At 46.2% G+C, this 27,813-nt stretch overlaps 1 protein-coding gene across 1 annotated transcript in view; it reads left to right on the top strand.

Moving 5' to 3' along the window:
* Window positions 1–218: 218 nt before the first annotated feature.
* SDC3 (syndecan 3) overlaps window positions 219–27,813 on the top strand; it is a 118,315-nt gene continuing 90,720 nt past the window's right edge. Inside the window, exon 1 of the mRNA XM_033157996.1 lies at window positions 219–344. Within this exon, the coding sequence (XP_033013887.1) occupies window positions 243–344 (102 nt within the window). The 5' untranslated portion in view covers window positions 219–242. The remainder of the gene's footprint in view (window positions 345–27,813) is intronic.

The raw sequence follows: 27,813 nt of genomic DNA, 5'->3' as shown, positions 1-27,813 counted from the left end.
GCCTTTCCTGCATCCTCGGGTTCACTGCCGCCCTCCTCCTCCACCACCTCCTCCGCCTCCTCCCCTGCCTCGTTGCTGTGGGTTTCTGGTTGCATCGGGAACAAAGGAAAGGCTTCCCCCCCTCGCCCTCCCTCCCTCCTTCTTCCCTCCCTCCCCCCTCCTTTCCTCCCGTCCCTCTGGACTCCCGACGGGCGTAGCAGCCGCAGCAGCCGCCGTGGGCGCCCCGATCGCCCCTTCCCAGCATGAAGGAGATGCCTCGGCTGCTGCCGTCGAGGCCCCGCCGACAGGGAGGGCTCCTGCTGCCGCTCTTGCTGCTCCTGCTCCTGGACGGCCACGTCGCCCGGGTAAGTGACATCTCTGACGCCCCCTCGACGGCACCCGGCCCTGCTTCCTTCCCCACATGACGCGCACCCCCCCCCCCAATGCTTCCAGGTTTACGTCTCTGCCTTCTTCCTCCTCCCCGCGGCTCGACGCCTTGCCTCTATCCTGGGCCTGTCGTGCCAAGTTTCCTTGACAGGGGGCTTCTTCGCCTTTCTGCCTCCCCCCCCCCACCGCCTTTCCTCCCGCGGGACCCTTTGGACTCGCAACCCCCACGCCCCGCTCCACCCTTCCTGGCTGCCCATCGGTGGGGGAGAGGAAGGAGCAGCTGCGGGTTTTTGCATTCGTGGGGAAACAAGTGGCTCCCTGGGTGGGCGTGTTGGCTCAAGGAGGCGGCCTCCCTCTCTCTGCTTGGGTCGCATCTTGTGCGCTTTCTCCCACCACTTCCTCGCTTAGCTCGACCTTTAGCCAGTTTTGGCTCAGCCACGAGTCCTCTCGCCCGGTGGGGCTTGCTTACAGGTAAAACGTGCGCCTGGCTGCCAGATCGCAGGCGAGTTTCTTTGGCATTTAAGGCCCAGTCGATTGTGTTCAGCGGGGCATATTCCTCTGGAAAAGCACGCCTTAGGAAGGATCGCAGCCTTGCTTGGAAGTAAGAGCAGCGGGGCTTTACTCCTAGGTAAAGGCGCGTAAGGACTGCAGCCTTATAGTCTCTCTCTCCCCCTTTCTTGGATTTATTTTGTGAATGGGGCCTCCAGTGTCTTCTCTCTCTGGGACATGTTAGTGTTGCAGCCTTGTTTGGGAATAAGCCCCCTTAGTCCATGGGGTGTGTGTGTCAGGCTCCAACATAGCTGGCCAGGATTGCAGCTGGAGTTGCAAAGGGCTTTGTTGGGGGTGGGGAGAGAGGTGGGACCCCCGTCTCCCGTTAATCTTCATGGTGATTGCAAAGCTTCCACCAGAGGAATCGTTCAGCCACGTCAGATGGTGGCAATAAATAAAGGCACTTCTCGCTCTTCCTGGTCCCAGATTTCCATTTTTTGGGGGGCGGGGGCGGGGGCGAAGGCGGGGTGGGTGAAAGCCATATCTAGATGTCATTTGAAGGTCAGCTGGGAAGTAGGGTTACAAATAAAGAGGGCGTTCTCTTATCTCCTTTGCAATTTCGTTGTTGTTCCTTCTGCATGCTTTATTTTGGGTGGGTTTGCCATGGGGTGGGTGAAGGTTTATTTCCCCCGCCCCTCTTTTCTCCCTTCTGACTTGCTGGAACTGCAGCGAAATGTTGGGAGGAGGCCGGTTTCTGTGGGAGTTGCTGTCCCTGCCTTTCCTCTCTAAGCTGATTCCCTGCCATTCTGTTCTCTGTGTAGGAGGGAGGTTGGCTGGCTAGTCCTATTTGTGTGTGTGCCCCTGTGGACTGCATATCAATGCCCTGGACCAGTTCTCTTGCCATTGCTTTCCTCTTTCCATTGCTTTCCCCCTCAATTGTCAAGCCTCCTGCCTGAAGAAAATGCTGGCTGTCATTCCAGCAAATGATGGAGATGATGTTTGCTGATTGCTTAAAAGGGAAGGAGCGGGGTGAGGTTGGCCCATTGAGATTCTCTGCACGCAGTTTGGCCTCTGTGGCGCTCAAGCTCTTGCTAGTTTCTCTTTACCCTCAGGGCCTTGTCATTATTGCCTGTGGCACAAGCCGGGTCCCTTGCATGGATGGGGGGGGGGAAGGTTGCTTAAGGCAGCCTTCCTACAAGCTGGCCACCCTCTTGTGAGGACTACAGCTCCCATCATCCCTGACCATTGGCCGTGCCAGCTGCGGCTGAAGGGAGTCAGAGTCACAACAGCACCAGCTGGGGGAAGTTTAAGGCAGCTTACATACCTTGTTTCCTCCAACTTACCACGTAGTATGGAATATTATAGGGGAAAGGTTATATTGCCAAGAGGGTTGAGGAGCTAACAGTTTCTCAGTTTGTAGGATGGTTGGTGTTCTTCCTGCCCTGCCCAATGCCACTCATAGAATCATACAATTGTAGAGTTGGAAGGGACCTCAAGAGTCATCTAGTCCAACCCCCTACAATGCAGGAATCTCAGCTAAAGCATCCATGACAGATGGCCATCCAACCTTTGCATCGTCATAGGTACACAAGAAGAGCCTGCTGGTTCAGGCCAGTGGTCCACCTGGTCCAGCATCCTGTTGTCACAGTGCCCTTGGGAAAACTTGCAAGTGAAATTTGAGCACAAGAGCACTCTCCCCTTCTGTGGTTTGTAGCAACTGGTGTTCAGAAGCAGGACTGCCTCCAACAGTGGAGAAAGAACATAGATATCAAAGCTAATAGCCTTCAGCAGACTTCTCCTCCATCAATTTGTCTAATCCTCTTTGAAGGCATCTAGGTTGGCGACCATCACTGCCTTCTGTGGGAGGGAGTTCCATAGTTTAACTATGTACTGCACGGAGAAATTCATTTCTTTTATCTCTCCTGAATCTTCCAATATTCAGCTTCATCGGATGGCCCACAGGGGAAGAGATATGTGCACCATATATCTGAAGCACATTTAAGGCTCATCCTTCCCATCACTCAAAGAGAATCCTGCAAACTGAAATTTACTGCTCACAGAGCTACAATTCCTAGCACCCTTAAACTACAGTTCCCAAGTGTGATTTAAATGTATGGCGTGTACACAGCCCATAGCTCTGGCTGAGCACATACTTCATATGAACAAGATCCCTGGTGCACCTCTAGCTGCAAGGAACAGGTAGCAGGTGATGGAAATGACCCTTTACCTGAGACCATGGAGAGTCACTGCCTATCAGAGGAGGCATTACTGGGATAGATGGACACATAGATTGAAGATACCGGTAACTTCCTGTGCACTTCTGCTTTGCCCCTGTGCCATGCCATCTGTTTTGGGCCAAGGTGGAGGGTCAGTGCCCTTTGTGGGTGGCATCATGCTGCACACGAGTTTAGCTAAATGCTTCGAGAGGTAGGGGGATCTCTAGCGGCAGACGCCCATGTGTATCACCCCTAATGTCTACTTGAGCCCTGCTGTTTAAAAGCCTGATTTATGCATTGTATTAAAATGTCGATGAGGTCACTCTGCAAAGCACTCTTATTTCCTTTAGCGAAAGTCAATGATGGGAAATGCCTAGATCATTTCTTTTAAAAAAAGGGAAAAGAAAAGAAAAGGTCACCCTCCATATTTGGCTGCTGCATTTTCTATGTGCCAGAACAAACATATCAACATAAGGAAAGTCTGCTGGATCAGGCTCATCTAGACCAGCGTTCTGTTCCCACAGTGGCCAAGCAGAAGCCTGTGGGAAACTCAAGCAGGACCCTGAGTGCAGGAGCCCTCTCCCCTCCTGTAGTTTCAAGCAAATAGTATTCAGAAGCATTACTGCCTCCAGCTGTAGAGGCTGAGCAAAGCCATCATGGCTAGAAGCCTCTACTCTTATGATATTGTCCAATCCTCTTTTAAAACCATCTAGGTTGGTGGCCACCACTGCCTCCTGTGGCAATGAGTTCCATAGTTTAACTATGTGTTGTGCAAAGAAGTGCTTTCCTTTTATCGGTCCTAACTGGAATCTTCCAGTTGCTTTGCCATTGGTCGGGGCCGTTCCCAATTCACGAGAGAGTCCATGCATCCAGTTCCTGGGTTGGGGTGGAGGCCGTGTCTCTCCCATGCGTTGTTAATCCCTAAACCATATCCAGGGTCCTGTTCCCTTTTTCTTCACTAATGCCACCTTCCCAAGACTGCTGCCTTCCAGCTTGTATCACCCCTGACCTTTGGCCATCCTGCCTGGAGCTGATGGGTGTTAGGGTCCCAGCAGCACCTGGAGGGTGCCAGGTTAAGGAAGGTGGCTTTTCAAGCATGATTGCTGCAGTGTAGGGATTGGGAACCTGTGGTCCTCCATATTTTGTTGGACTCCCATCATCCCTCACCCTGCTGGCTGAGGCTGTTGGGAGCTGGAGTCCAACATTTGGAAGGTCGTAACTTCTCCCTCACAGCTGTAGTGAGACAAATAAATAGTCGGCTTCCAATATTCTGTCATAAATCCATATATTACCTGCCAGTAACTGAAATAATGAGATGAGGTACTTCCTTTGGGTGAAGGCAACGATTCTGGGCTTGATGTTCTAGCCCCAGAGGCTTGTGGGAAAGCATCTATCGTGAAGAGCTGTCCATTCACAGGAAAGGAAAAGTCCCTAAACTCCGACTTGTCGACACTATGAAGTCTGCGCTTGGCTTCGGAAAGAAGCAATGTACTCTAGGAACGGCTGCAATAGCTGTGGAGCCCCAGATAATGTGGCTTTCTGAGCCTGGATGACAGGAAAGCAGGGAGGTACTGGGAACAAAATCAGCCGAGCAGCTGGAAATACATAAAATATTTTTAGAGCAGAAATAACTTGTTTACCTCAGTGGTGGGACCAGTGTCTAAAAAAAATCCGCTGGATACACAATCCACTTCAGTCAAGTGCAGTTTAAAAACAAAAACTCAAATATCGATAGGGTTTAACTTCTTCTGTTTGTTGACTGTTGTTTACCTTCCACCCCCCCCCAATCCACTTGTTTCTTTGGGTATTTGCCCAAACACCCACAAATTACAGTGGTGCCCCGCTAGACGAAAATAATTCGTCCCGCGAAAATTTTCGTCTAGCGGGGTTTTCGTCTTGCGGAGCGGCAATGGGAGCCGCGCTCCGCAAAACGAAAAAAAAAAAAGACAAAATTTTTTCGTCTTGCGAGGCAGCCCCATAGACTTTTTCGTCTAGCGGGGCAGCCTCCCGCTAGACGAATGCTTTCGTCTAGCGAGTTTTTCGTCTAGCGAAGCATTCGTCTAGCGGGGTACCACTGTAAAGCTTCTAATAATCTATTGATTGGAGGGGAGGGGGAGGGAATCTGTCTTGCAATCACTTCCAAAAGCTTCTAACAAATGTCTCCACACACACACACCCCTCCCCACCCCGTGTGCATGAGAACAAAACCTTGTAGGTGGCATAGAGAAGCAATGAGAAACATTGAGCAGCTGGAGACTGATACCAAGGGAGTCCAGCTTGAGTTAATGGGAGGACTGCTCTCCCTCCCCGCCCCCCAAGGGGCTGGCAGCTGTGAAGGGACTTGGTGCTGGCAAAGAGATGGCTTTTCAAGCACTGTCGACAGCTGTGGAAAGTGGCTGGAGTTGTTTTATTCCTACCAGAGGGATGGAGATAAATATTCTGCTGCACTGGCTGGGGTGGGGGAAATGGGTGAATTTTGTTTTCTTTCAGATTCTCATTTTTCTCAATCTTAAATTCAGTTCCGCACAATTCCACATCACTTGGTGATTAACCTTGTGAAAATTCACCAGTATTTCAGGGCAAGTTTCACCAAATAAGACACATTTCCCTGAATATAATGCCCCTTTGTATGTTATTTTTGTGGATATATGCAACAACAACAACAACAGCAGCAACAACAACAACAACATATTTATACCCCACCTATCTGGCTGGGTTTCCCCAGCCACTGTGGGCAACTCCCAACATAATATTAAAAACATGAAAAAACATCAAGCATTAAAAACTTCCCTAAACAGCCTTCAGATGCCTTCTAAATGTCAAATAGCGTATTTTTCACTCCATAAGACGCACTTTTTCCAAGTAAGGGGAAATACCTGTGCGTCTTATGGAGCGAATGGTGGTCCCTGGAGCTAAATTGCCCAGGGGCCAAAAGCAGATTGTGCTTTTTATTTTACAAAGAGAAAAGGGGGTGTTGAAAGGACCCCGCTCAGCAGCTGATCAGCAAGAGATCGGGAGAGAGATAAGAGTCCCAGCTCCTTTTCAGCCCCGTCCTCCTTTGTTGAATGTGCTGCAGAGGGAGGTTGTTTGTTTCCCCAGGACATGTGACTGGCTGATTAGATTATCTGTCTGGAAACAGTAGAAACTGCTCCCTTTCCTTAAGATTTTTCTGAAATGTGGGTTGAACCCCATAAAAATGGGGCTTTTCCTCTTTGCTTTTCCCCCTTTGCAAAAGGAGATTTGCTTTTCCCCCTTTGCAAAAAAAGCTGCAAAACATTTAGCTGATCCTCAAAAAAACCAGGGCTTTTCCCTTTGCAAAAAAGCTGCAAAACTTTTAGCTGATCCTCAAAAAACCAGGGCTTTTCCCTTTGCAAAAAAACCCGCAAAACTTTTAGCTGATCCTCAAAAAAACAGGGCTTTTAGAGGAGGAAAACCAGAAAAATATTTTTTTTTCCTTTTTCCTCCTCTAAAAATGAGGTGCGCCCTATGGTCCAGTGCATCCTATGGAGCGAAAAATACGGTAGTTGTTTTTTTATTTCCTTGACATCTGATGGGAGTGCGTTCCACAGGGTGGCCACCACTACCAAGAAGGCCGTCTGCCTGGTTCCCTGTAACTTCACTTCTCATAGTGAGGGAACTGCCAGAAGGCCCTTGGCACTGGACCTCAGTGTTTGGGCTGAATGATGGGGGTGGAGACGCTCCTTCAGGTATACTGGGCTGAGGCTGTTTAGGGCTTTTAAGGTCAGCACCAGCACTTTGAATTGTGCTCGGAAACATACTGGGAGCCAACGTACGTCTTTATGCGCACACTACCTTCATTTATGTTTTTCTGAACACATTACTTGACTGAAGAACTGCATGGCAGAATTTGGAGAACTGTTACTTTCAAGAACGGTCTGTATTTTTTGGTTTGCGTATTGTTTTGGCTCAGGTGAAGATTAAGGAGGCTGGTTTTTCTATGTGAATCCAATTTCTCCTTCCTCCTTAGGAGCAAGTGGTGTGTTCGTGGAGGGAGTGGGGGAGCAAGGGAAATGAATGAGAGCACCGAGGAGCAACTCTGTTCCTCAGGATGCAGTAATGGCCCCCAGCCTGGAGTCTTAAAAAGGGGATTAGACAAATTCATGGAGGAGAAAGCTATCGATGGCTACTAGCCTTTATGGCTCGGATCTGATGCTTCTATGGTTGCAGGCAGTAATGCTGCTGAATACCCATTGCTGGAGGGGAGAGTGCTTGGGTCCTGCTTGCAGGTTTCCCACAGGCAGCCTGGTTGGCCACTGCAAGAACGGGATGCTGGACTAGATGGGCCATTGGCCTAATCCAGCAGCCTCTCCTTACATCCTTGTGAGAGATGCAGAAACTAGCTTGCCTTAAACAGCACATCCTGTACTCTTGGAGAGGGTCTCTCATGCCCTGACAGTTCTGTAACTCTGGGCTGGTGGGATGCCAAAGTATCTCCTTTGGTTGTGCTCCACTGCTTCAAGCTATGGCTCATTTTCTCACTGGGAAAGGGAAAGTTTGTGCGTGTCTGGACACTGTAGCCATTAGAAAAAGGGGTGAAGATCACTGGTGGAGTTCTGAGGCTTGCAGAATACAAAAAATAAAATTGAATGCCTAAGGTGAGGAAAGATGTCCAAAATAGCCCTATGAGGACTGAAGGTGCAGCTAAAACCCGATAAATATAGACTTTTAAACAGGCCTAACATTGTCTGGTATTTTGTCATAGACATCCAATTGAAAAATAAATCTACAACCAAATGGGCTACCCAATTATTTTTTAATGATCATCTCAAACGAGAGAAGATGTAACTTTAAAAATTTTCCTAATGAGGCTGGTAAGCCAGATATCGAATCTGCAATTAGATGTGTAATTTTATTTTCAGGAGCAAATCTCTGCTTTATATGTGGCATTTCTCTTACAATAGATATCTAACTAGCTCTGTTCGCTTCCTTCTTGTGCTAGTATTTAATGTACTGAGCAAAATATTGTATTTCTCCATCCAACCATGGGCAATGTTGTTAAGCTAATAGCAGGGGTTAAACATTTTGCCTGGAGGTAAGTCGAAAACAAATTAAGTCTAGCTGCGTACATTTTAAGCTGGAGTTGATTACTACCCCACTTTCTGTCTGAGGTACATCAGGATTGGCTTCCTTGAGGCCAGGAATTTACTTCCTTCTCCAGTCCGCTGGGTTGCCAAAAATTAGCCGGGTGCAAGCAACGACTTGGAGCCTGATCTTCATTGTCGGGAGAATCAAGTAGATCAGTTCTTGCTGGACTGGACTGCTTCAGATCATGACACAATCTTTTACCCATGGTTAATAGATTTTGAGTGGGTTGTGCTCTCTCATTTTCTGCAGCAGTAAGGTTTTCACTCTGTTACCTTTTAAGCCTAAGAGTCCAGGTCTGTATTTTCTCAGTACTACTCATCTTTTCCATTTTTGATTAAGAGGGGCTGCGATGGGCAGATGTGGCTCTTGTCTGCTTTTGGCCATCACACTAAACTATGGTATGGTGTTTTCCCCTGTAACACTAAACCATGGTTCAGTGTGATAGGGGAAAAAACCATACCTCCTCTCAGGTTTGCACATTCCTCTCTCTCTCCTCTTCTGGAGCAGTTGCAAATAGGAAATTGAAAGCCTCCTCTTCCGTTTTAGATCAGCCACAGTTTAATACATTGTCTGTTCCCTAAACTGTGATTGATCTTAACTGTGGTTAGAGAAAACAAGTCAGCTTCATAACCCATGTTTTGAAACTGGCTCATTTCTGTTAGCCACTAGCTAGCTGCATTTCACCCTGGTTGACACAATATGGCAAGCTGAAGTTAATCAAAAACAAAAGCGAGAGCTTTCAAACTTCTCCTTGTGCTTCTGCTGGAGAAGGGAGGGGCACACGAGTCCAAGGCTTGCTGTAGTTCTTCTTATAAACCACAGAGCTTAGCACATGGTTCATCAACGTTTTCTTTTTGGCCTGTGGGTGCATTTGCAAACCATCGAAACTGTTGCAGGCTCCTGCCCCCACAAGCAAGCATTCACCACAGCCAGTAGCCACACTATTGGGTACACTGGAACGCTTCTTTCAAGTTTGCTTCAGCAGCTGGATGCATATGTGCCTTTGTGCCTGTGGGCTCTGTGTTAGTGACCTCTGGCTTAGCATTGCCTTCATACCATCCTTAACCTGGGTTAAGACCAACAAGGGAAGAGAGGGGACGTTTGCCTGTACAATTTCAGCACTGTACATAACATATATTATATTATATATACGGATTCCCCACATCTAACCCTATACCCGATTGTATGGTAACTAACGTGTAATATGAATTTAATAAAAAAGGGGGGGGGGAGTTTGCCCTAGAAAGTGGCAAGGAGTACATAGATCGCTCTTGCTTTCTTAACTATAGTTAAGCCAGAAAACAAGCACCAGCTGTTTTCCTGCAGGCTTTGTGTTGTGTGAGCAGGGAATCTATTTATGATTGAATTCAAACACAGGTGATGCCCCAGTCTGAACTGCTACTGTCCAGCAAAGACACTGTCTTGCAGCACAGCCAGTGATATATGAAAGCTAGGAGCTAAATGGCACCTTAAGCCTAGGTTATGGGCACAACAACAGAATGTCTAGGCACACTTTATATATATATATATATATATATATATATATATATATATATATATATATAACAAGAATATAAAGCTGAAAATGTATGAACTGCAGCTCAAATATTATGTTCATTTTTCACATGGCCTAGTCCTTCCCCTGCCCACCCCCCTAATATTCTTAAGAAAGCCTCTTCTCTAGTCTTCAGAGAGTGGCTGGAAGTGGGGAGGCAGAAAAAGGCAGTGGCAGAGCTTCATGCTCTGGCACCGGGGTGGTGGTGGTGGTGGAGAGCAGGTGGGGACAGGGCTGGCGTGCATCCTGGGGGCGTGGCTCCGCCACTGGAAAAAAGTTCTTCTTTCCTTCCACCCCGCAATTTTAATCTGAAAACTTAGGCTCAGTACTGCACCCAGAGCTCAGAAACTGCTTGTGCTAATGAAATTCCCTGTCGCAAAATGCACCTAGAACAAAGGGAGTTTCGAACACTGAGTACAATTCTCAGCATCGAATAATAGAATCATTGTATTTTAGAGTTGAGGGTCATCTAGTTCAACCCCCTGCAATGCAGGAATATCTAGGTGGCCTGTATGGGGATTCCACCTGCGACCTTGGTATTATCAGCACCATGCTCTAACCGACTGAGCTAACAGGCTGCAAGCAGAAGATGCCTGTCAGTGGGGCAGATACAGCAGTGTGTCGAGTGCAATGCAAAACAGAGGAAACCCCCTGAATTCATATCATGAATGCCTGTGATCCAGAGAACCATACAGCTAGTTCTCCATAACATTCCTAAGGGGCTTTTGTAGTGCATTCTCCTCTCCTTCCCCCACTGCATGCTACATAGCTAAGCACTTTTGAGATTGGGATTTTCCAAAGCACTTAAAAAAAATGGCATGGAGGCTTGCTTTTCAAGGGGGGGGGGGTGGACTTTAAACAGAATGGTCCAAGCTCTTGGGTAGAATTTAAGTAGCTTTTTGGACCCTCTCCAATGTTCTGTAATTCAGGCCGGGATCCAATTGTTGGGGGTATGTGTCTTTGAACATGTTTTGTTTCTAAGTAAAAATGCCTACAGTTAAGCTGTGGGTTACCCAACAATTGTCTAGGAATATACAGGGGCCCAGTTGGGTCAGATCAAGGGCCCACCTGGCTCAATCTCTTGTTTCAAACAGCGGCCAGCTAGATGGAGAGTTCAAAAGTGCTATCTGCCACGTGTTGGCATCCATCTGTCTCGGGAGACAATGGAGGAGTGCCTCTCCAGGGGTGAGGTCAAGCTGTTGGAAGGTTACACAGTGTCTGCTGTGGCTGTAGATACTGATAAGGGAAAGAGATGGTTTGTTGCAGCTGGGGCAGATGAAGGCATCCAGTTGTGCTGCTGCAGATGCACCATGGCGTTTCTCCACTCTACATTCCTCCCAGGGGTCATTCCTCATCTGGTCATTGCTGTGGATACACAACTTGACTGTCTGTCTCCAGGCACTGCGATCATCTGCAAGGGATTCCCACAAGGAGGGGTTGGTGTTGACAGCCTTCGTGTCATGTTTGCAGACATCTTTGTAGCACAGAGTTGGTCTGCCAAAGGGCATGGTGCCTGAAGTCAGCTCCCCATAGAGCATGCCTACCAGCCACTAGTGATGTTATTTTTCATGTCCTGCAGATAGCGCTGTGATTGCATATCTTCTGAGTAAAATAATAATAATAATAATAATAATAATAATAATAATAATAATAATAATAATAATAATATCTGTTCAGCTCAAAAGATTCCCTGACTTATCCTAGTTTTGCAGCAGAAGGGACCATATTTGTGTAAAATGCTTGGAGCTAGCCCCTGAAGGAGAATCTCATTTGCACACATACTGTTCTAGGCGATGGAGCTGCATGCCATTTTGAACAATAAAATTTTTGTTTTCCATTGTCCACAGAGCCAATTGTGTGTGGGCTTCAGAGGCTGGACTTTTGGGCTGCTGAGGAGGCAGCCATTAAAAACGTTTCTGAGAAGTTTGATGAGCTTGCAGGAAGTGAATCTAAGTGACAGTATGTTGAAGTGTATGTTTTTAATGTATTAAAAAAAACCCTATCCTAAAAAATATCTATGTATATAATGAATCTCTTGGAGATATAAAATGTAACTTCACCACATCCCCAAACCAACCTCTTGTTGCCGTTCCCACCCACCCACTCAATGCCATAGCTCAGAATATAGGAATATTGAAAGCTTCCTATGAATCAAATCAGTGGTCCATCCAGTTCAGTATTGCCTACTCGGACTGGCAGTGTACCTCCAGGATTTCAGACAAGGAACATGCCCAATCTTACATGGAGATCCATGGAATTGAACTTGGGAGCTGCATTGTACCAAAGAGTAGTGGAGCAGTTAAAAAAGGGTTGGTCAAGTATTGTCAAGTAAAGGTCAGGTATTAAAGGATGACTTTTATTAAAACAATAAAAAGATACAGCTGTACCTTGGTTCTCAAATAGAATGCATTCCGGGAGTCTGTTCAACTCCCAGAACCATTCAATAACCAAGGCGTGGCTTCTCGTTGGCTGCAGGAGTGTCCTGCAACAAATCGGAAGCTGCAGAAGCTGCGCCAGAGGTTTGGCTTCCGAAAAACGTTCGAAAACCAGAACACTCACTTCCGGGTTTTGATTGTTTGGGAGCTGATTTGTTTGGGAACCAAGGCATTTGAGATCCAAGGTACGACTGTACTTTATTCAGCAGCAGGTTGATACTTACAAAACAACAACAGCAACAACAACAAGAAGAAGTCAATGTATTGTTACTGTGGAACAAATTATGGGAAGGGCCTTAGCTCAATGGCACCTTATTTGCATGCAGAATATCCCAGGTTCAATCTCTGGCATCTCTAGGTAGAGCTGGGAAAGATACCTAAATCCTAGAGAGCTGCTTTCAGTCAATGTAGACCAGTGGTTCTCAAACTTTATTTTTCTATGGGCCATACTTTCAGAAGAAAAATTTACTTGTACCATACTGATTTATTTTTTTTATTGATAAGAAATACATTGGAAAACAAGAGGAAACGACTCCTAGCAGTTCTTGAATTATAACATAGAACACAACTACTTTGTAATATGATCATGGGACGTCCAGAAAGTATGAAACAATGCAGCTACATAAGAACAGGAGTCATTCCCAAAATACAATCATACACGAGCCTCTTACACATGCACTAAGTATGTATACAAACCCCATGAGAGGTATGAGCTTGCTTTTGCCGGGTAATCTCGTTTATATTAGGTCTAATTTGAGACAGGCAAACACTCGTCTCCTCAACTACTCAAATAAGTCTTTCTCTTTTCTGATCTTTCATATTTGTAAGAGAACCATTGGCTTTGACAATACTGACAATAGATGAGCCTCTGGTTTGATTTGGTATAATGTGATAACATTATTGTAACTACATTAGGTAAGTTTTCTATCAGCAGCGATGTTTCCCATGAACGTGAATGTGTGTTTTACTTTGCTTTTGGTATTGGTCGCTGAAAACCTGGATCAAGCCCACAGAGTAGGTGGAATGTTGCAGGAGCGAGGATACTTTGTGTGGATTAAATGTTGCATTGAAATGAATTCAAAGCTTTACTAGGGAATTGTTTTTTATTGGAAGGCTTGTAAATGTTTTAAGATGTGGCAACTCAGTAGCATACACTTCTCCTTTACTTGTATTTATATTTTAAGGGGGAAAGCTGAAGGAGACCGTGAAAATGGTTAATGTACTAATTTTAGCATGCCTGGAGAAATGTGCTCATAAATATATGGACTTCTTAGGGATACTTCCCTGAAAGGAGTTAATTACAGCTAAGATTTAATTGGCATTGTATCCCTTCCGATTTCTTAATTGGATTTGTATCGTGTTGATTCATTATAATTATGGTGATGGGGATTGTTATTATTGAACAATGCATTTTTTACCATAGAAAATTGTTTGCCAAAGAAATAAAGCATTGGAAATGTTTTTTCTGTGTCACCTCACTGAGAACTAATCTAGACCCCATGCATTTCAGGGGCCCTTTCGACAAAGAACCAAAACAATACTGATTTGATCCTGAAAGAAAATTACAATCAAGCTTTCTTAGTTCAATGTTATCCCCCTAGAGCATGCACATGAGGGAAGCCTCAGGATTTCGACTGCCTAGGGGCCTCTACAGGGTTTGGTCTGGCACTGAGAGCAAGGGATTCAAATGGTGTCCTCCCCTCAGTTCCAGCCAGCATGTCCAATGGCCATAGTCCATCTACAACTTCATTATACCCTTGAAAGCATGTAAAAGTGCAAGTAGATAAATAGGTACCCCTCCAGTGGGAAGGTAAACGGCGTTTCTGTGCACTGCTCTGGTTCGCCAGAAGCGGCTTAGTCATGCTGGCCACATGACCCGGAAGCTGTCTGCAGACAAACGCCAGCTCCCTCCGCCTATAGAGCGAGATGAGTGTGCAACCCCAGTGAGAGAAATGTTTTGCATTTTTTTTTCATGGACCTTGGTTGTTGGGGACAGAAGAGGATTTAGTGAAGGAGGTTACTGGAGGGCAGAGGGCATGCAGGTTGTATTAGGTTGAAGAAATCTTGAGTTTGAGGAGGCACTGAGGCAAAGGAAGCAGTCTGCTGCTAGTCCTCAGTGCTGGCCCTGCGCCATTCTGACCTAGTGCAAACATGTATTCATTGTCTGCAAGAAAGCCCTGGTTGAGTTTCTGGGCTGAACTTCTTTGCACGGTTTGTGGAATAAAGCAAGCTTTTGTAGCCATTCAGGATGAGGAAACGAAGCGGGGTTTTCAAGTTTCACTTCTTTTTTCTCTTTTAATGGAGAGACAGGCAGTGATTTAGTGAAACCCCCTTGAGAAGCCTCCCTCCACCAGGACTGGTGGTGGAGATTACACAATGCAGCTGCTAAGTACAGCTTATTTCACTATTCTGGTCAGACATAACTCTTTCAGTCTATCTGGGGCAAGCATTTTCAGCAGGGGGCTGGGGGTTCTTAAGTTTCTCTTCATGCATCTGGTGGAGAGGACTGTAAAGGCACAAAAGCTTGTACCATACGAAATTTGTTACTCTCTGTGTTTGCCGCACAAGGCAATACAGTGGTACCTTTTTTCTCGAATGGCTTAGTTGTCGAACAAATCGGCTCCCAAACACCGCAAACCCGGAAGCAAGTGCTCTGGTTTGCGAATGTTTTTCGGAAGCCGAACATCTGACGCGCCTTCTGCTTGAGTGCAGGAAACTCCTCCAGCCAATCGGAAGCCGCGCCTTGGTTTTCGAATGGTTTCTGGAGTTGAACGGACTCCCGGAACGGATTAAGTTCGAGAACCAAGGTACCACTGTAGTCCTCTTTGGGTTAGAATCTTGCAGCTCTTGCTTCTTTGCTTCATAGCTAGGAGGAGGAGCAAAAGAGGAAAGGCAACATTTCAGCAGTAGAACACGCAGAAGGTTTCAGGTTCAATCTCCAGCATTTCCAGGTATGGAATGTCACATGTCTGAAATTTTTGAAAGGCACTGCTGGTCAGAGTAGACAATGCTGAAGTACTTGAAACAGTGTTCTGACTCAGCATATGGCAGTTCCTGAAAGCAGAACTTTCCATGAAACATCAGTTCTCAATCCTGACTGACTACAACAAATTTCTGACTCCAGTTGTGCTGGCTACTTTTTAAAATTTGCTTACGTTGGTTGGACACAAAGAGGTTATTGGAGGACAGTTTTGAGTGACAATGGTGCTTGTTGTTCAGTCATTCAGTCGTGTCCGACTCTTCGTGACCCCATGGACCAGAGCACGCCAGGCACGCCTATCCTTCACTGCCTCCCGCAGTTTGGCCAAACTCATGTTAGTAGCTTCGAGAACACTGTCCAACCATCTCATCCTCTGTCGTCCCCTTCTCCTTGTGCCCTCCATCTTTCCCAACATCAGGGTCTTTCCCAGGGAGTCTTCTCTTCTCATGAGGTGGCCAAAGTACTGGAGCCTCAACTTCAGGATCTGTCCTTCTAGTGAGCACTCAGGGCTGATTTCTTTGAGAATGGATAGGTTTGATCTTCTTGCAGTCCATGGGACTCTCAAGAGTCTCCTCCAGCACCATAATTCAAAAGCATCAATTCTTCGGCGATCAGCCTTCTTGATGGTCCAGCTCTCACTTCCATACATTACTACTGGGAAAACCATAGCTTTAACTATACGGACCTTTGTCGGCAAGGTGATGTCTTTGCTTTTTAAGATGCTGTCTAGGTTTGTCATTGCTTTTCTCCCAAGAAGCAGGCGTCTTCTAATTTCATGACTGCTGTCACCATCTGCAGTGATCATGGTGCAGGTATTGTTTAATGCTTTGACCCACACAGACCCTCTTTGACAAAGAGAGTTATCCATGTTCCAGTTAATACACTTGAATTACTGCCATGTGTTGCATATGGGGGCTGCCCTTGAAGACAATTCAGAAAGTGTAGTAGGTTCCGTATATGGCAGCAAGCCTTGACTGAATGGGAAATGTCATGCCAGCTTTGAGATAATGACACTGGGTTCTGGTTGATTTCTAAGTACAACTGGAATGCTGGAATGGGATTTTAATGGCTCGCTCAGGTTTCCATACTGTCTGGTCAACCATTCCTTCACTTACAGGGGGATATTATAATTGTTTACTAATAAGTATGTTCCATTAAATGGAATAGAGCATGGGTAGGTAGGCAAACTAAGCCCCGGGGGCCAGATCTGGCCCAATTGCCTTCTAAATCCAGCCCGCGGACGGTCTGATAATCAGTGTGTTTTTACATGAGTAGAATGTGTCCTTTTATTTAAAATGCATATCTGGGTTATTTGTGGGGCATAGGAATTCGTTCACCCCCCATATAGTCTGCCCCCACAAGGTCTGAGGGACAGTGGACCAGCCCCCTGCTGAAAAAGTTTGCTGACCCCTGGAATAGAGCTTACTCTCAGGTTAGATTACTGCAATGCGTCATACATAGTGCTGTCTCTGAAGACGGTTCTGAAACTTCAGCTGGTGCAGAATTCAGCGGCCAGGTTGCTCACCAGAGCAAGACGGTTTGAGCATATTACATCGATCCTGGTCTGATTGCACTGGCTACCAATTAGTTTCTGGACCCAATTCAAAGTGCTGGTTTTGACCTATAAAGCCTTCAACGGCTCAGGACTGCAATACCTCAAGGACTGCCTCTCTCCATATGAACTTATCCAGACCCTGAGATCATCTTCTGAGGCCCTCCTTCGTGTGCCTCCTCCTCAAGAGGTTCGGAGGGTGGCAACATGAGAACGGGGCCTTCTCCGCAATGGCTCCCCATCTGTGGAATGCTCTCCCCAGGGAAGTTTGCCCGGCACCTTCATTATACACCTTTTGGTGCCAGGCAAAAACATTCCTTTTTACCCAGGCCTTTGTCTTACCTAACCAACATTCTATACCCTTTAATATGTGGCTCTTTGGGGGGGGTGGTTATTGGATTATTGTTTTTATTTTTATTTCATATATTGTGACCTTTTTGTGAACTGTCCTGAGACCTCTGGGTATAGGACAGTATTTAAATTCATTAATAATAATAATAATAATAATAATAATAATAATAATAATAATAGTATAGGATTGCTACTTTAGGCTGTAATCCTATAACCACTTACCTGGGAGTAAGCTTTACTGAACTCAGGAGGCCTTAGTTTTGAGCAAACTTTCTTGGGGTTGCACTTTTAGTTTGGAAAAAAGTACCAGAAATATCCAACCTTAGTGATCCCAGAGCTTGCAGGCTTGAATAAATAAATCTATTTGAGCCCTGTGTAAAGTGAAGGTAGCAGTTTCTTTCAGTTGTGAAACATATGAGTCACCCTCCTAACCCGAACCTTGAATTCCTTTTTCATCTTGTCACGATCTATTTGTTCAAAAAACTTTTACCCACCTTTTCAATACCTTAAATTTCTGAGGGGGCTACAACTCAAATAATTACATTCTTTTTCCTGCTACGGAGCAATGATTCAATAACTGATCTGCAGAAAGGACTTTATCATCTGAAAATAGAGACAATGTACGCACGTTTGAAATGCAAGAATACCTTTAATAAACACAATATTAAAAAAAACAGTGGAACAGGTAAAATTGAAGCCACTTCCATACTCTTTTGCAGGAGGGATTCCATTGCAAACCAGCAAACTTAGGCTGTCACAATTAATTAATTGCTTCATTAGTTTGAGAGCATTTCTAAACCTCTTAATTTTTTTTTTAAAAAAAATCTAAGTGAGATACACGATGTACACTATTAAAAACAATATCCATTAAACCCAAAATACAACCCAAACCCAATAAAACTATATAGAAGCATATAAAGTAAAACAGAAATTCAGGGGATTCATACACCATAAATCATGGTCTAATCTCATGAATCAAAGTAAGCCTGGGCAAAAGGATAAATCTTTACAAGACCTGTGAAGCCACTGAAGGTTGTGGCTTCACATATGGCCGAAGGAAGATCATTCTACAGAAAAAGAGCAACCATGTCTGCACATGCGAGTGGCGCGATTTAGTGCTTCTGCTCATGCGCGAGCGGCGAAACCTGGAAGTAACCCGTTCCGGTACTTCCGGGTTGCCGTAGGATGCAACACAAAAACACGTAACCTGAAGTGGACGCAACATGAGCTATGACTGTATTATTATTATAATCAATCAATCAATTAATTAATTAATTAATTAATTAATTAATATTTCCCTCTAGATGATCCTCAAGGTCCCTTCCAACTTTAACTTTCTATGATCTTAATCACAGACCTTCCAAGTGCCCCTGTTTTCCAGGGGCATCCCTGATTTAGGGAAGTCGTCCCAGTTTCTGATTTGATCCCCAAAATCATAGAATCAGAGTTGGACCACAAGGGCCATTCAGTCCAACCCCCTGCCAAGCAGGAAACACCATCAAAGCATTCCTGACAGATGGCTGTCAAGCCTCCGCTTAAAGACCTCCAAAGAAGGAGACTCCACCACACTCCTTGGCAGCAAATTCCACTGTTGAACAGCTCTCACTGTCAGGATGCCCCTATTTTCATTGGCGAAATGTTGGCGGGTATGGAGTTATCCAACCCCCAAGCTGTCTGAAGGCAATCCTGTATAGGGAAGTTTTTTAAAAAAAATGTTTAATGTTTCATTATGTTTCTATATATGTTGGAAGCTGCCCAGAGAGCTGGGGCAAACCCAGTAAGATGTGTGGGGTATAAATAGAAGAAGAGTTTGTATGTACGATTATTATTGTGGAATGGGGTGTCTGTATTTTTATCAGAGAGATGTTGGAGGGTATGGAATCCCCAGGGAGGTTTCTGGCCCTGAGTGCTTTTGCAAGGCTGAAAGGTGTTCCTGAACTCTGATAATATCACTCACTTGTCTTTCTGGTCCATGGGGTCACGAAGAGTCGGACACGACTGAACGACTGAACAACAACAACAACAACAACGAGAGCATGTGTAGAAACTAGTGTTGTATACAAATGTTGTATAGTTGGGGGACTGTTTAGGGTTTTCTTCTTGGGGCTGGGATTGCTGCTGTGTTTGTCATAGGTTTTTTTTTGTTCCTTTATTTTAGATCTTAATTATGATCTATGTGGAAATGGTTCAATATGGTTGTGTACTTTTTCTATTGATTGCTTATGACTGCTTTTGTTATATTTGTAATTGTGCAGTTTTTTCAAGCTGTAAGCCACCTTGAGCATGGTTTCAACTAAGGAAAGGCAGCATAGAAATAAAGTTATGCATGCATGCATACGTATATAAAATTTACATGTCTTGCTCCTCCCACTTTTGGCCCTGGCCCTACCCACCACTGGTGTGCGGCCCCCGAAATGTTGCTTGGAAGGGATTGTGGCCCTTGGGAAGAAAATGGTTCCCCACCCCTGATTTAAACCAGCGAAATCTTGGAGGAGTTGCAGCCTTTCCCACCAGGAAACAAAGTGAAAAATGGTCCATTAAAAAAAATGCTTATGGAAGCATAAGCCTGGCATTGCATACTGACGATTAAATGGCCCGTTTTTAAACAAAGAGGGAGATGAGAATGCCTCCTGCCACTCCCCCCTTTCAATAAAAAATAAAAAATATGCACACACACCAGACAATTTAAAGCATCTGGGAACATGGTGCTGCTTTCAAATGCTGGCAATTAAATCTGGATCCAAACAAACAAGAGATGCTGAATGCCTCTCTCCCTTGGCACTCTCTTTCTCCTAAATAAAAAATATTAAGGACCGAAATGGTTTCTGGTAACATGACGGCAAAGGATATTTATTTTAAAAATTAAATTGCCAGCAGTATCTCCTACGCACATCTGCGTTCCATGTAGCCTACTAGAAACATGATGCTGACACCTTCTCCTTCCCCCACCCCTGAAATAGGGTGACATTAAAATGCAAATGACTTCTTGACAAGCTTTGCTCTCCTTCTGCTCCACATCGGAAGGAATTTAGAGCATTGGGCAACATAGGAAGCTGCCTCATAGCCCCAAAGCACAGCCTAGGCCGGGGGTCAGCAACCTGCGGCTCCGGAGCCGCATGCGGCTCTTTTACACGGCTGCCGCGGCTCCGGGGCGGATACGCCCGCCCACTTCTCCAGCTGGCAGCGACCGCCCTCCAGCTGGCCGGCGGCCCGCCCTCCGGAGGCTGAGGGCGCGCTCAGGGGCGTACCCAGGATCACCTGGCTTTGAACAGCGGGGCAGCGGGGCTCGGAGGCGGTGGGGATGCAGTAGAGGTGGCGCAGCTCAGCCGAGGGCTTTGGCGGGGAGCGCGCCTGAGGCGCGCACGCTCCTTAGAGAAGAGATGGAGCTGGGCGAGCGGGAGGGGGAACTTTGAAGACCCCCTCCGCCTCCGAAGCAGGCGCCCATGGGAGAGGCCGCCCCCCAAGCCTGCCTGGCGGGACCAACCCTGCCCAGCTCCGGGAGTCTTCCTAGCGTGGGAGGCGGCCTTGGGGCGGACAGGGGAGCTCCAGGGTCGGCGGGTATGTGGGACCCCGCGGCATCCAGAGGCAGCTGGGAGGCGGGACGGGATGGGGGCAGGAAGGGGGCCTTCAGACGCGTCCCCGCACGGGCACTGGAGGCCAGGACTTCTCGGCTGGGTCGTGGGACCGCGGGGGAGGGCTGGCAGCGGTTCCTCTCGGAAGGCTGCTGGCTGCTGAGTCGAGGCGACGACGAGGTAGGCAGCTGCGGGCTGGGCCAGGGGCCGCGGGCGAGGGGGGAAGCCCTCTTTTTTAAAATGCCGCTGCCTCCTTCACTCCTGGTTCCGCTCGCAGCCTCAGACCGCGCTCTCGCGGGCGCGTGTCTCTCTCCGCCCCGGAGCAAGGCCGGGACGTTTTGCAGTTTTTCCTCTGTCCTGAGTGTGTGTTAGGGGAGCCTTGACAAAGCACCTGTTGGCGTGGAAGAGAGGAGTCCTAACTTGGATCTGTGTTCATGTGCAAAATCTATCGCCATTGTCATTAAGGGGGCAGGGAACTCCCCTAAAAAGGTTTGAACACTACGAACTACTACAGCCACCTGTATGCAAGTCAGCACAAACATCACAGGCTTCTGTGGTGCAATTCTGTGCTTTATTTAGCAAGAGAGGAGGTTGGAAGAGGTGAACATAGCCTCTGGTCTGGAATATTAAGGGTAAAAGACACTAAGATTATTGTAAAAGCCAGCAGTCTTCAATAAGACATGGGACAAACATTTAACACAAGTGTGCAGTTGAGGACTCATTTTTTTTTAAAAAAACAACAACAAATCAAATATTTGTATGCTGTTGCAACCCACCTTGGATCAGGCTGTGACCTGGTAGTGGTCCCCAGGGTGGATAAAAATGAATGATTTTTTTAAAAAAAAAATATGGATTTTTTTTATTTAAATCGGATTTTTAAAAATAAAATGCAGTGTTATATTTGTTTTAAATGTCGCAATGTTTTTGCGGCTCCCAGTTTTTTTTCCCCCTTCGGAAACGGGTCCAAGTGGCTCTTTTGGTCTTAAAGGTTGCAGACCCCTGGCCTAGGCGCATGAGGTCACACCCTTTGGTGAAGCTAAGCAGGTCTTGGCAGTGCCAGGATGAGTGGCTGCAGGAAAGGACATGTGTTCAGTGATGGGGAGAGGGGAGGGAGATGCATGTAAGAAAATAACTGAATAAATATTCCATACCTGGTTGGCGCTGAGCTGTGGCAGGGTCTTTTCAGTGGTGGCTCCTCATTTATGGAATGCCCTCCCTGGTGAGGTGCACCCGTTTCCATCATTATTAACTTTCAGGAAGAATGCGAAAACACTCCTGTTTATATTGGGTGGCTGAGAAATACTGTTCCTGGCAACCCCGCCATCAATGGATGGAAGAATGTTTCTCACTGCAGTTGCTTTTGAATGTTTCCAATCGCAATTCTTTTTGGAATGTTTCAACTGCTTTAGAAAGTTTTTCCTTCATTTTAAAATGGTGTGTCTCGCTGATGCCTGGGGCTCCTTTGGGAGGAAGGGTGGGATATAAATCAAGTTAATAATAATAATAATAATAATAATAATAATAATAATAATAATGTACTGTGTCAGAACACTGGTCCATTTAGCTCTGTGCTGCTGATGCTGACATCCAGTGTCTTTCCAGGTCTGAGGCAGAGATTCCCCCCCAGCCATCTCTGGGGATGCTAGGGATTGAACCTGGGACCTTTGGCATGCCAAGCACATGTCATATCCAAGAAGCTTTCCTCTCTCCCATTGGCCCATAATCTCTTGACACCTTTTCCAAACAGGGAAGGAGACGCCACTGGAGGATGGATGCCAAGCGTGTTGCTCCATTATGGACGGGACGGTTCCTGCCTAGCGCTGAGCATGTTGATATTTCTGTTTTGTCTGGCTGCCAGTGCCGCGCGAGCTGAGTGTTCTTGTAATTTCCAAAAGCATTACTCTTTCTAAGCAGCTTTGCAGGCCCTCTCCTTAAATGGTTATTTAGAATTGAAATAATCCCGCAGGCTTCAAAATGCAACGAGAAAGGAGGGGGGGGGAAGCAAAGCCCACACACGGCTTGAATCACTTCCTGAGAAGTGTGTGCCTTTGCCCAACCCTGCACATTTGTTTATAGCTTTTAAAATGCCTACTCCAGAGACTCAAGGTGGCAAAGAAGCAACAGTGAAAGCAATGTAAAGTGAAAATAATTCCTTTGACCAACATACCACAATACAGTGGTACCTCGGTTTTTGAGCGTCTCAGAAGCCAAACACCGAGAACCCAGAAGTAATTGCTTCCATTTTTGAATGCCCCTCGTTTTTTTCCTTTTTTCTCCATTGACTTTGCTGACTGCCCTTTGTGCCTCGGTTGTTGAATGTTTCAGAAGTCGAACGGTCATCCGGAACGAATTGCTTTCGACAACAGAGGTAGCACTGTATACATTCAAATCAACACGTTAATAACCTCCAGCCAACAGCTAACCTTACAGAGCTTCTCAGGTGATAAGACTGGCGGGCAGAGACTCTCTTGGTAGTTCCAGTACCCTCAGATGTTCAGGAGGTGGTGGTCTAGGAGAGGGCTTTCTGGCCAATCCCTAAGTTCCCTCCCCAGAGAGGTGTGTCTGGCACCTACAAAGTATAGCTTTTGTCGCATCTAGCAGATTGAAGAGTGGCTGGGGAGACCCAGCCAGAAGGGCGGGGTACAAATAAATTGTTGTTGTTGTTGTTGTTGTTGTTGTTGTTGTTGTTGTTGTACCTGCAGAGTTGGAAGGGACCTTGAGGGTCATCTTGCATTGCAAGGGGGTTTAACAATAATTATTATTATTATTATTATTGTTAAACCCCTTGCAATGCAGGAATATGCAGCTGTCCCATATGGGGATCAAACCTGCAACATTGGCATTGTCAACACCATGCTCTAACCAGCTGAGCTCTGCAGGCTGCAACCTCTGTGGGAAGGTAGTGCATCTCGGAGACGGAAAACTCTGATCCTACACCCCCTCTGCCTTGTGGGATATCTTTGGGAGAAGAAAAGGGAAAGGAGTAAATCCTACACAAATCTGGAGTCCCTGTGATGGTTGGATGGTGCCTTATATGTCTCCTTCTGGCAGCTCTTGCAGCCAAGCTTGTGCCAAACCTACTGTTCTGTTTTCCTTTGGACCGCATGATCAAGGCCAAGGTTGTGTGTGTGTTGTCATCTGGGCAGCCCAGGACCTCCACACACACTGACCAGGCTTGCACCCTGGGGAGATCACTGCAATGGCTTGACTCCGGAGGTGCACTCCATTGTCACCCTCAGAAGCACACTCCATTGTCTCTTGAGACAGCTGAATGCCAACAATGAAGAAGGATGTATAGTAAGGTTACCAGATTTTTTCCAATGAATCCGGGGACACTTTTCAACTTCAGTTGGAATGAGAGTTCGATAGGAAGTTTACCTTTATTACTAAGATAATATATTAAAACAACTACATTAATGAAACTGAAGAGTTACCTTTGTTCTTAACTAGTTGTATTTTTCTGAAGAGTGCACCTTGCTGAGACTGGTGGCTTTTATTAAAGAAGAAGAAGAAGAAGAAGAAGTAATATCTTCTCTTCTATGGTCTCCTCTGTCGCATGGCCTTCCTCTGGGACTCGGCCTGCTCTCTTGGAGTGCTAGCCGTCATGGAGGTAGGTTCTGGTCAGGTCTGGGCTTGGCCACATGTCCTTGCCCTCCTGGTGCTCTCCTACCTCTCCTCCTCAGCGGGCAAGGTTAGGGCTTCTTTCTTTTTTCTCCTTTTTTCTGTCTCCTCCTTCTCCCTCTCCTTTCTCCTCTCGCTTTCCTTTTGCATTGACTCTGGGGTTTTCCTGGCCCGGGAGTGCCACTGGGCAGTCGGCTGGGTGGCTGGGTGCTCTCGCTCCCAGCTTGATTTGTGGTGTGTGTGTGTGTGTGTGTGTGTGTGTGTGTCAGTGGCTCCCCCAGTTGATGCGCTGGGCGTCCCTGGTTCCCCTTCGGTAGTGGGGGTGACAGCGGCAATCTCAGCAGCCCGGAGTCATCCTGGTAGCACAGTTGCTTCTGGCTGGCTTCAGGAGCTGCTCGCTGCCATGGCACATGCCATTTTGCCTTGCCGGAAGTCCCCATATGATGTGTCTTGTGCCATCGAACCAATCACGCAACATTCATTCCATACTAATTCCAAAAAGAATGAAACTCAAGAATGAGTCGTATCCTTCCAAAGAGAATGCAATGTAGGAGTAATTTACAGTTATCTAATAAATCTAGGGGACGTGGGTGGTGCTGTTGTCTAAACTACTAAGCCTAGGGCTTGCTGATCAGAAGGTCGGCGGTTCAAATCCTTGCGACAGGGTGAGCTCCCGTTGCTCAGTCCCTGCTCCTGCCAACCTAGCAATTCGAAAGCATGTCAAAGTGCAAGTAGATAAATAGTTACTGCTCCGTCGGGAAGGTAAACACCATTTCCGTGTGCTGCTCTGGTTTCTCCAGAAGCAGTTTAGTCATGGTGGCCACATGACCTGGAAAAACTGTCTGCGGACAAACGTCGGCTCCCTCAGCCTGTAAAGCGAGATGAGCGCGGCAACCCTAGAGTCGTTCGTGACTGGATTTAACTGTTAGAGGTCCTTTACCTTTACCTTTTTAATAAATCTACAACACTTAGAATATAAATTCGGGGACATTAAATGAAATCTGGGGACATTATGGGGATGGATTTTGTCAGGGGACAGATTTGTAAATCTGGGGACTGTCCCTGGGAAACGGGGATGTCTGGTAACCATAATGTACAGAAACTTGGTAAAATGTTCACTTATTGCTACATCCGCTTCCGCCTCTGCATCTGGAGCTCACCTCCTGGAATGTGGCCCACAGAAGGGGATACGACCCCCAGCCTGAAAAAGTCCCCCAACCCTTGGTTTAAACTCTGCCTTCATCTCCACCCCCCCCCCACGCTTTGGTCTTGAACCTGCTTGGCACCCTCCCCCAACAGAGACCATTTCAATTTTAAAAGAATCATGCATGTTAATTGCTTGCCGTGCGTGTTAATTGCCCACACACAATTAATGCCAGTGTCTTGCTTGGCCCATAGGCAGTTTGATATCTGCCTGTTTCTGTAGAGCTGAGACACTGAGCCACTGTTGCCACCCTCCCTCAAGCGATGATCCCACTGGATAGACGGCTTTGGCTTCTTTACGCTACGTTGGGCTGGAGGAAGTCCCATTCAGCGTGCTCAGCAGGAGGCGTGTCTGTCATTTCTCAGATCTTTGCCCAGGAGGCATAGTTTGTGCAGCCTTTTAAATTTGCAGATTGCCCATTATGAAACGTAATGCTTCCTGTCAGATGAGCCTTCGGTAAATTTGACTGGAAAGGTCACCACTTTTGCAACCTGGCTGCCCTTGGCTGGTGCAGTCACCAGGCAGTCCCCTTGGGGCATATTCCCCGGGAATGGTTATCTCTTTAATAGCTTACGGTAGTAGCATGCTTACTCTCTAGGAGAAAATTTAATTAAACCCATCAAATTAGTGTTTCCCTTGAACAAGCTAGCTGAATTTCCAGCAGTGTTGGTAGAGGATCCAGAGGTGAGGGCAAACCCCTCTTTAACATATACAGCTGTTTGCACCACCCTAAAGCACATTCTTTCACGATGATTGTCTCCATTCATTTTGATCTAGCTATTTAGAACTTTACTTATTTATTTTGAGTTACAGGTAGGTAGCCGTGTTGGTCTGCCGTAGGCGAAACAAAATAAAAAACTAAAAAATTCCTTCCAGTAGCGCCTTAGAGAAGTTTGTTATTGCTACGAGCTTTCGTGTGCAAACAAAACAGGGTGCATGAAGATTATTTTTTTAAAAAATGAATTTCTACATTTGAACCATGCTCTGTAAAAAAACCAAAAGTTGCATGAAATGTGGCTTAAAAAAAAAATCATCTGGTTTCAACCAGTGCTTTTTTCTGGGGGTACGCATACCCCTAAACATTTTGTGAATCTAACAATAAAACAAACTTTAAAAAAAAAATCTTCTCTAGCACGGTGAAATGTCAGTTCCTTTGAATTGCACAAGGGACCGCCAGTTCTGTTGCTACCCCTGATGGTGGCCTTTTGTCCATTTACTGTATTTATTTCCCCCAATTTGAACTATAAAATGGTTAATTTCTCAAGTACCCCTAAACATTTTTTAAGAAAAAAAAGCGCTGGTTTCAACTCTAATAATAAAAAACATGTTAAGTCCTGTGATTATCCGTTAAAGCTTAATTCATGCCCCTCTCTCTGTTGTTGTTGTTCAGTTGTTCAGTCGTGTCCGACTCTTCGTGACCCCATGGACCAGAGCACGCCAGGCACGCCTATCCTTCACTGCCTCTCGCAGTTTGGCCAAACTCATGCCAGTAGCTTCGAGAACACTGTCCAACCATCTCATCCTCTGTCATCCCCTTCTCCTTGTGCCCTCCATCTTTCCCAACATCAGGGTCTTTTCCAGGGAGTCTTCTCTTCTCATGAGGTGGCCAAAGTACTGGAGCCTCAGCTTCAGGATCTGTCCTTCCAGTGAGCACTCAGGGCTGATTTCTTTAAGGATGGATAAGTTTGATCTTTTTGCAGTTCATGGGACTCTCAAGAGTCTCCTCCAGCACCATAATTCAAAAGCATCAATTCTTCGGCGATCAGCCTTCTTTAGTCCCTCTCTCAAACACACCAAATTCATGCCTATCTTTTCCTTGGAAAAGAAATGTCAATAATCAAAAAATAAGTTTATGACTTCTGCTGGCTGGATGCACCTTTTTTGGATAAGGTGGTGGAGAGAGGTTTGGCTATCCAGATGCAGGAGTTCCTAGAGGATACATATTAAACTGGATCCATTTCAGTCTGGGTTCAGGCATGGTTTGGGGACTGAATCAGCCTTGGTCACCTTGATGACCTGCATTGAGCACATGATGTGTGTGTGTGTGTGTGTGTGTGTGTGTGCACGCATGTGTGTGTGTGTGTGTGTGTGTGTGCATCTCTGCTTCTGCAGCATCTCAGTGGCTTTTTGATACCATTGCAGAAAACTTGCATTTGCTGCCCATACACTACTATGTTAGGTTCAACAAGAACAACATAATTTATTTATACCCCGCACATCTGGCTGGGTCTCCCCAGACACTCTGGGCGGCTCCCAACAGAATACTAAAACACGATAAAACATTAGACATTAAAAGCTTCCCTAAACAGGGCTGCCTTCAGATGTCTTCTAAAAGCCAGATAGTTCTGTATCTCCTTGACATCTGG

Source organism: Lacerta agilis, chromosome 8 (genome assembly GCF_009819535.1).
Source record: "Lacerta agilis isolate rLacAgi1 chromosome 8, rLacAgi1.pri, whole genome shotgun sequence".
NCBI classification, from domain to species: Eukaryota; Metazoa; Chordata; class Lepidosauria; order Squamata; family Lacertidae; genus Lacerta; species Lacerta agilis.
Note: the sequence above shows the minus strand (reverse complement) of the source record. Positions and strands in the feature narration are given on the sequence as shown.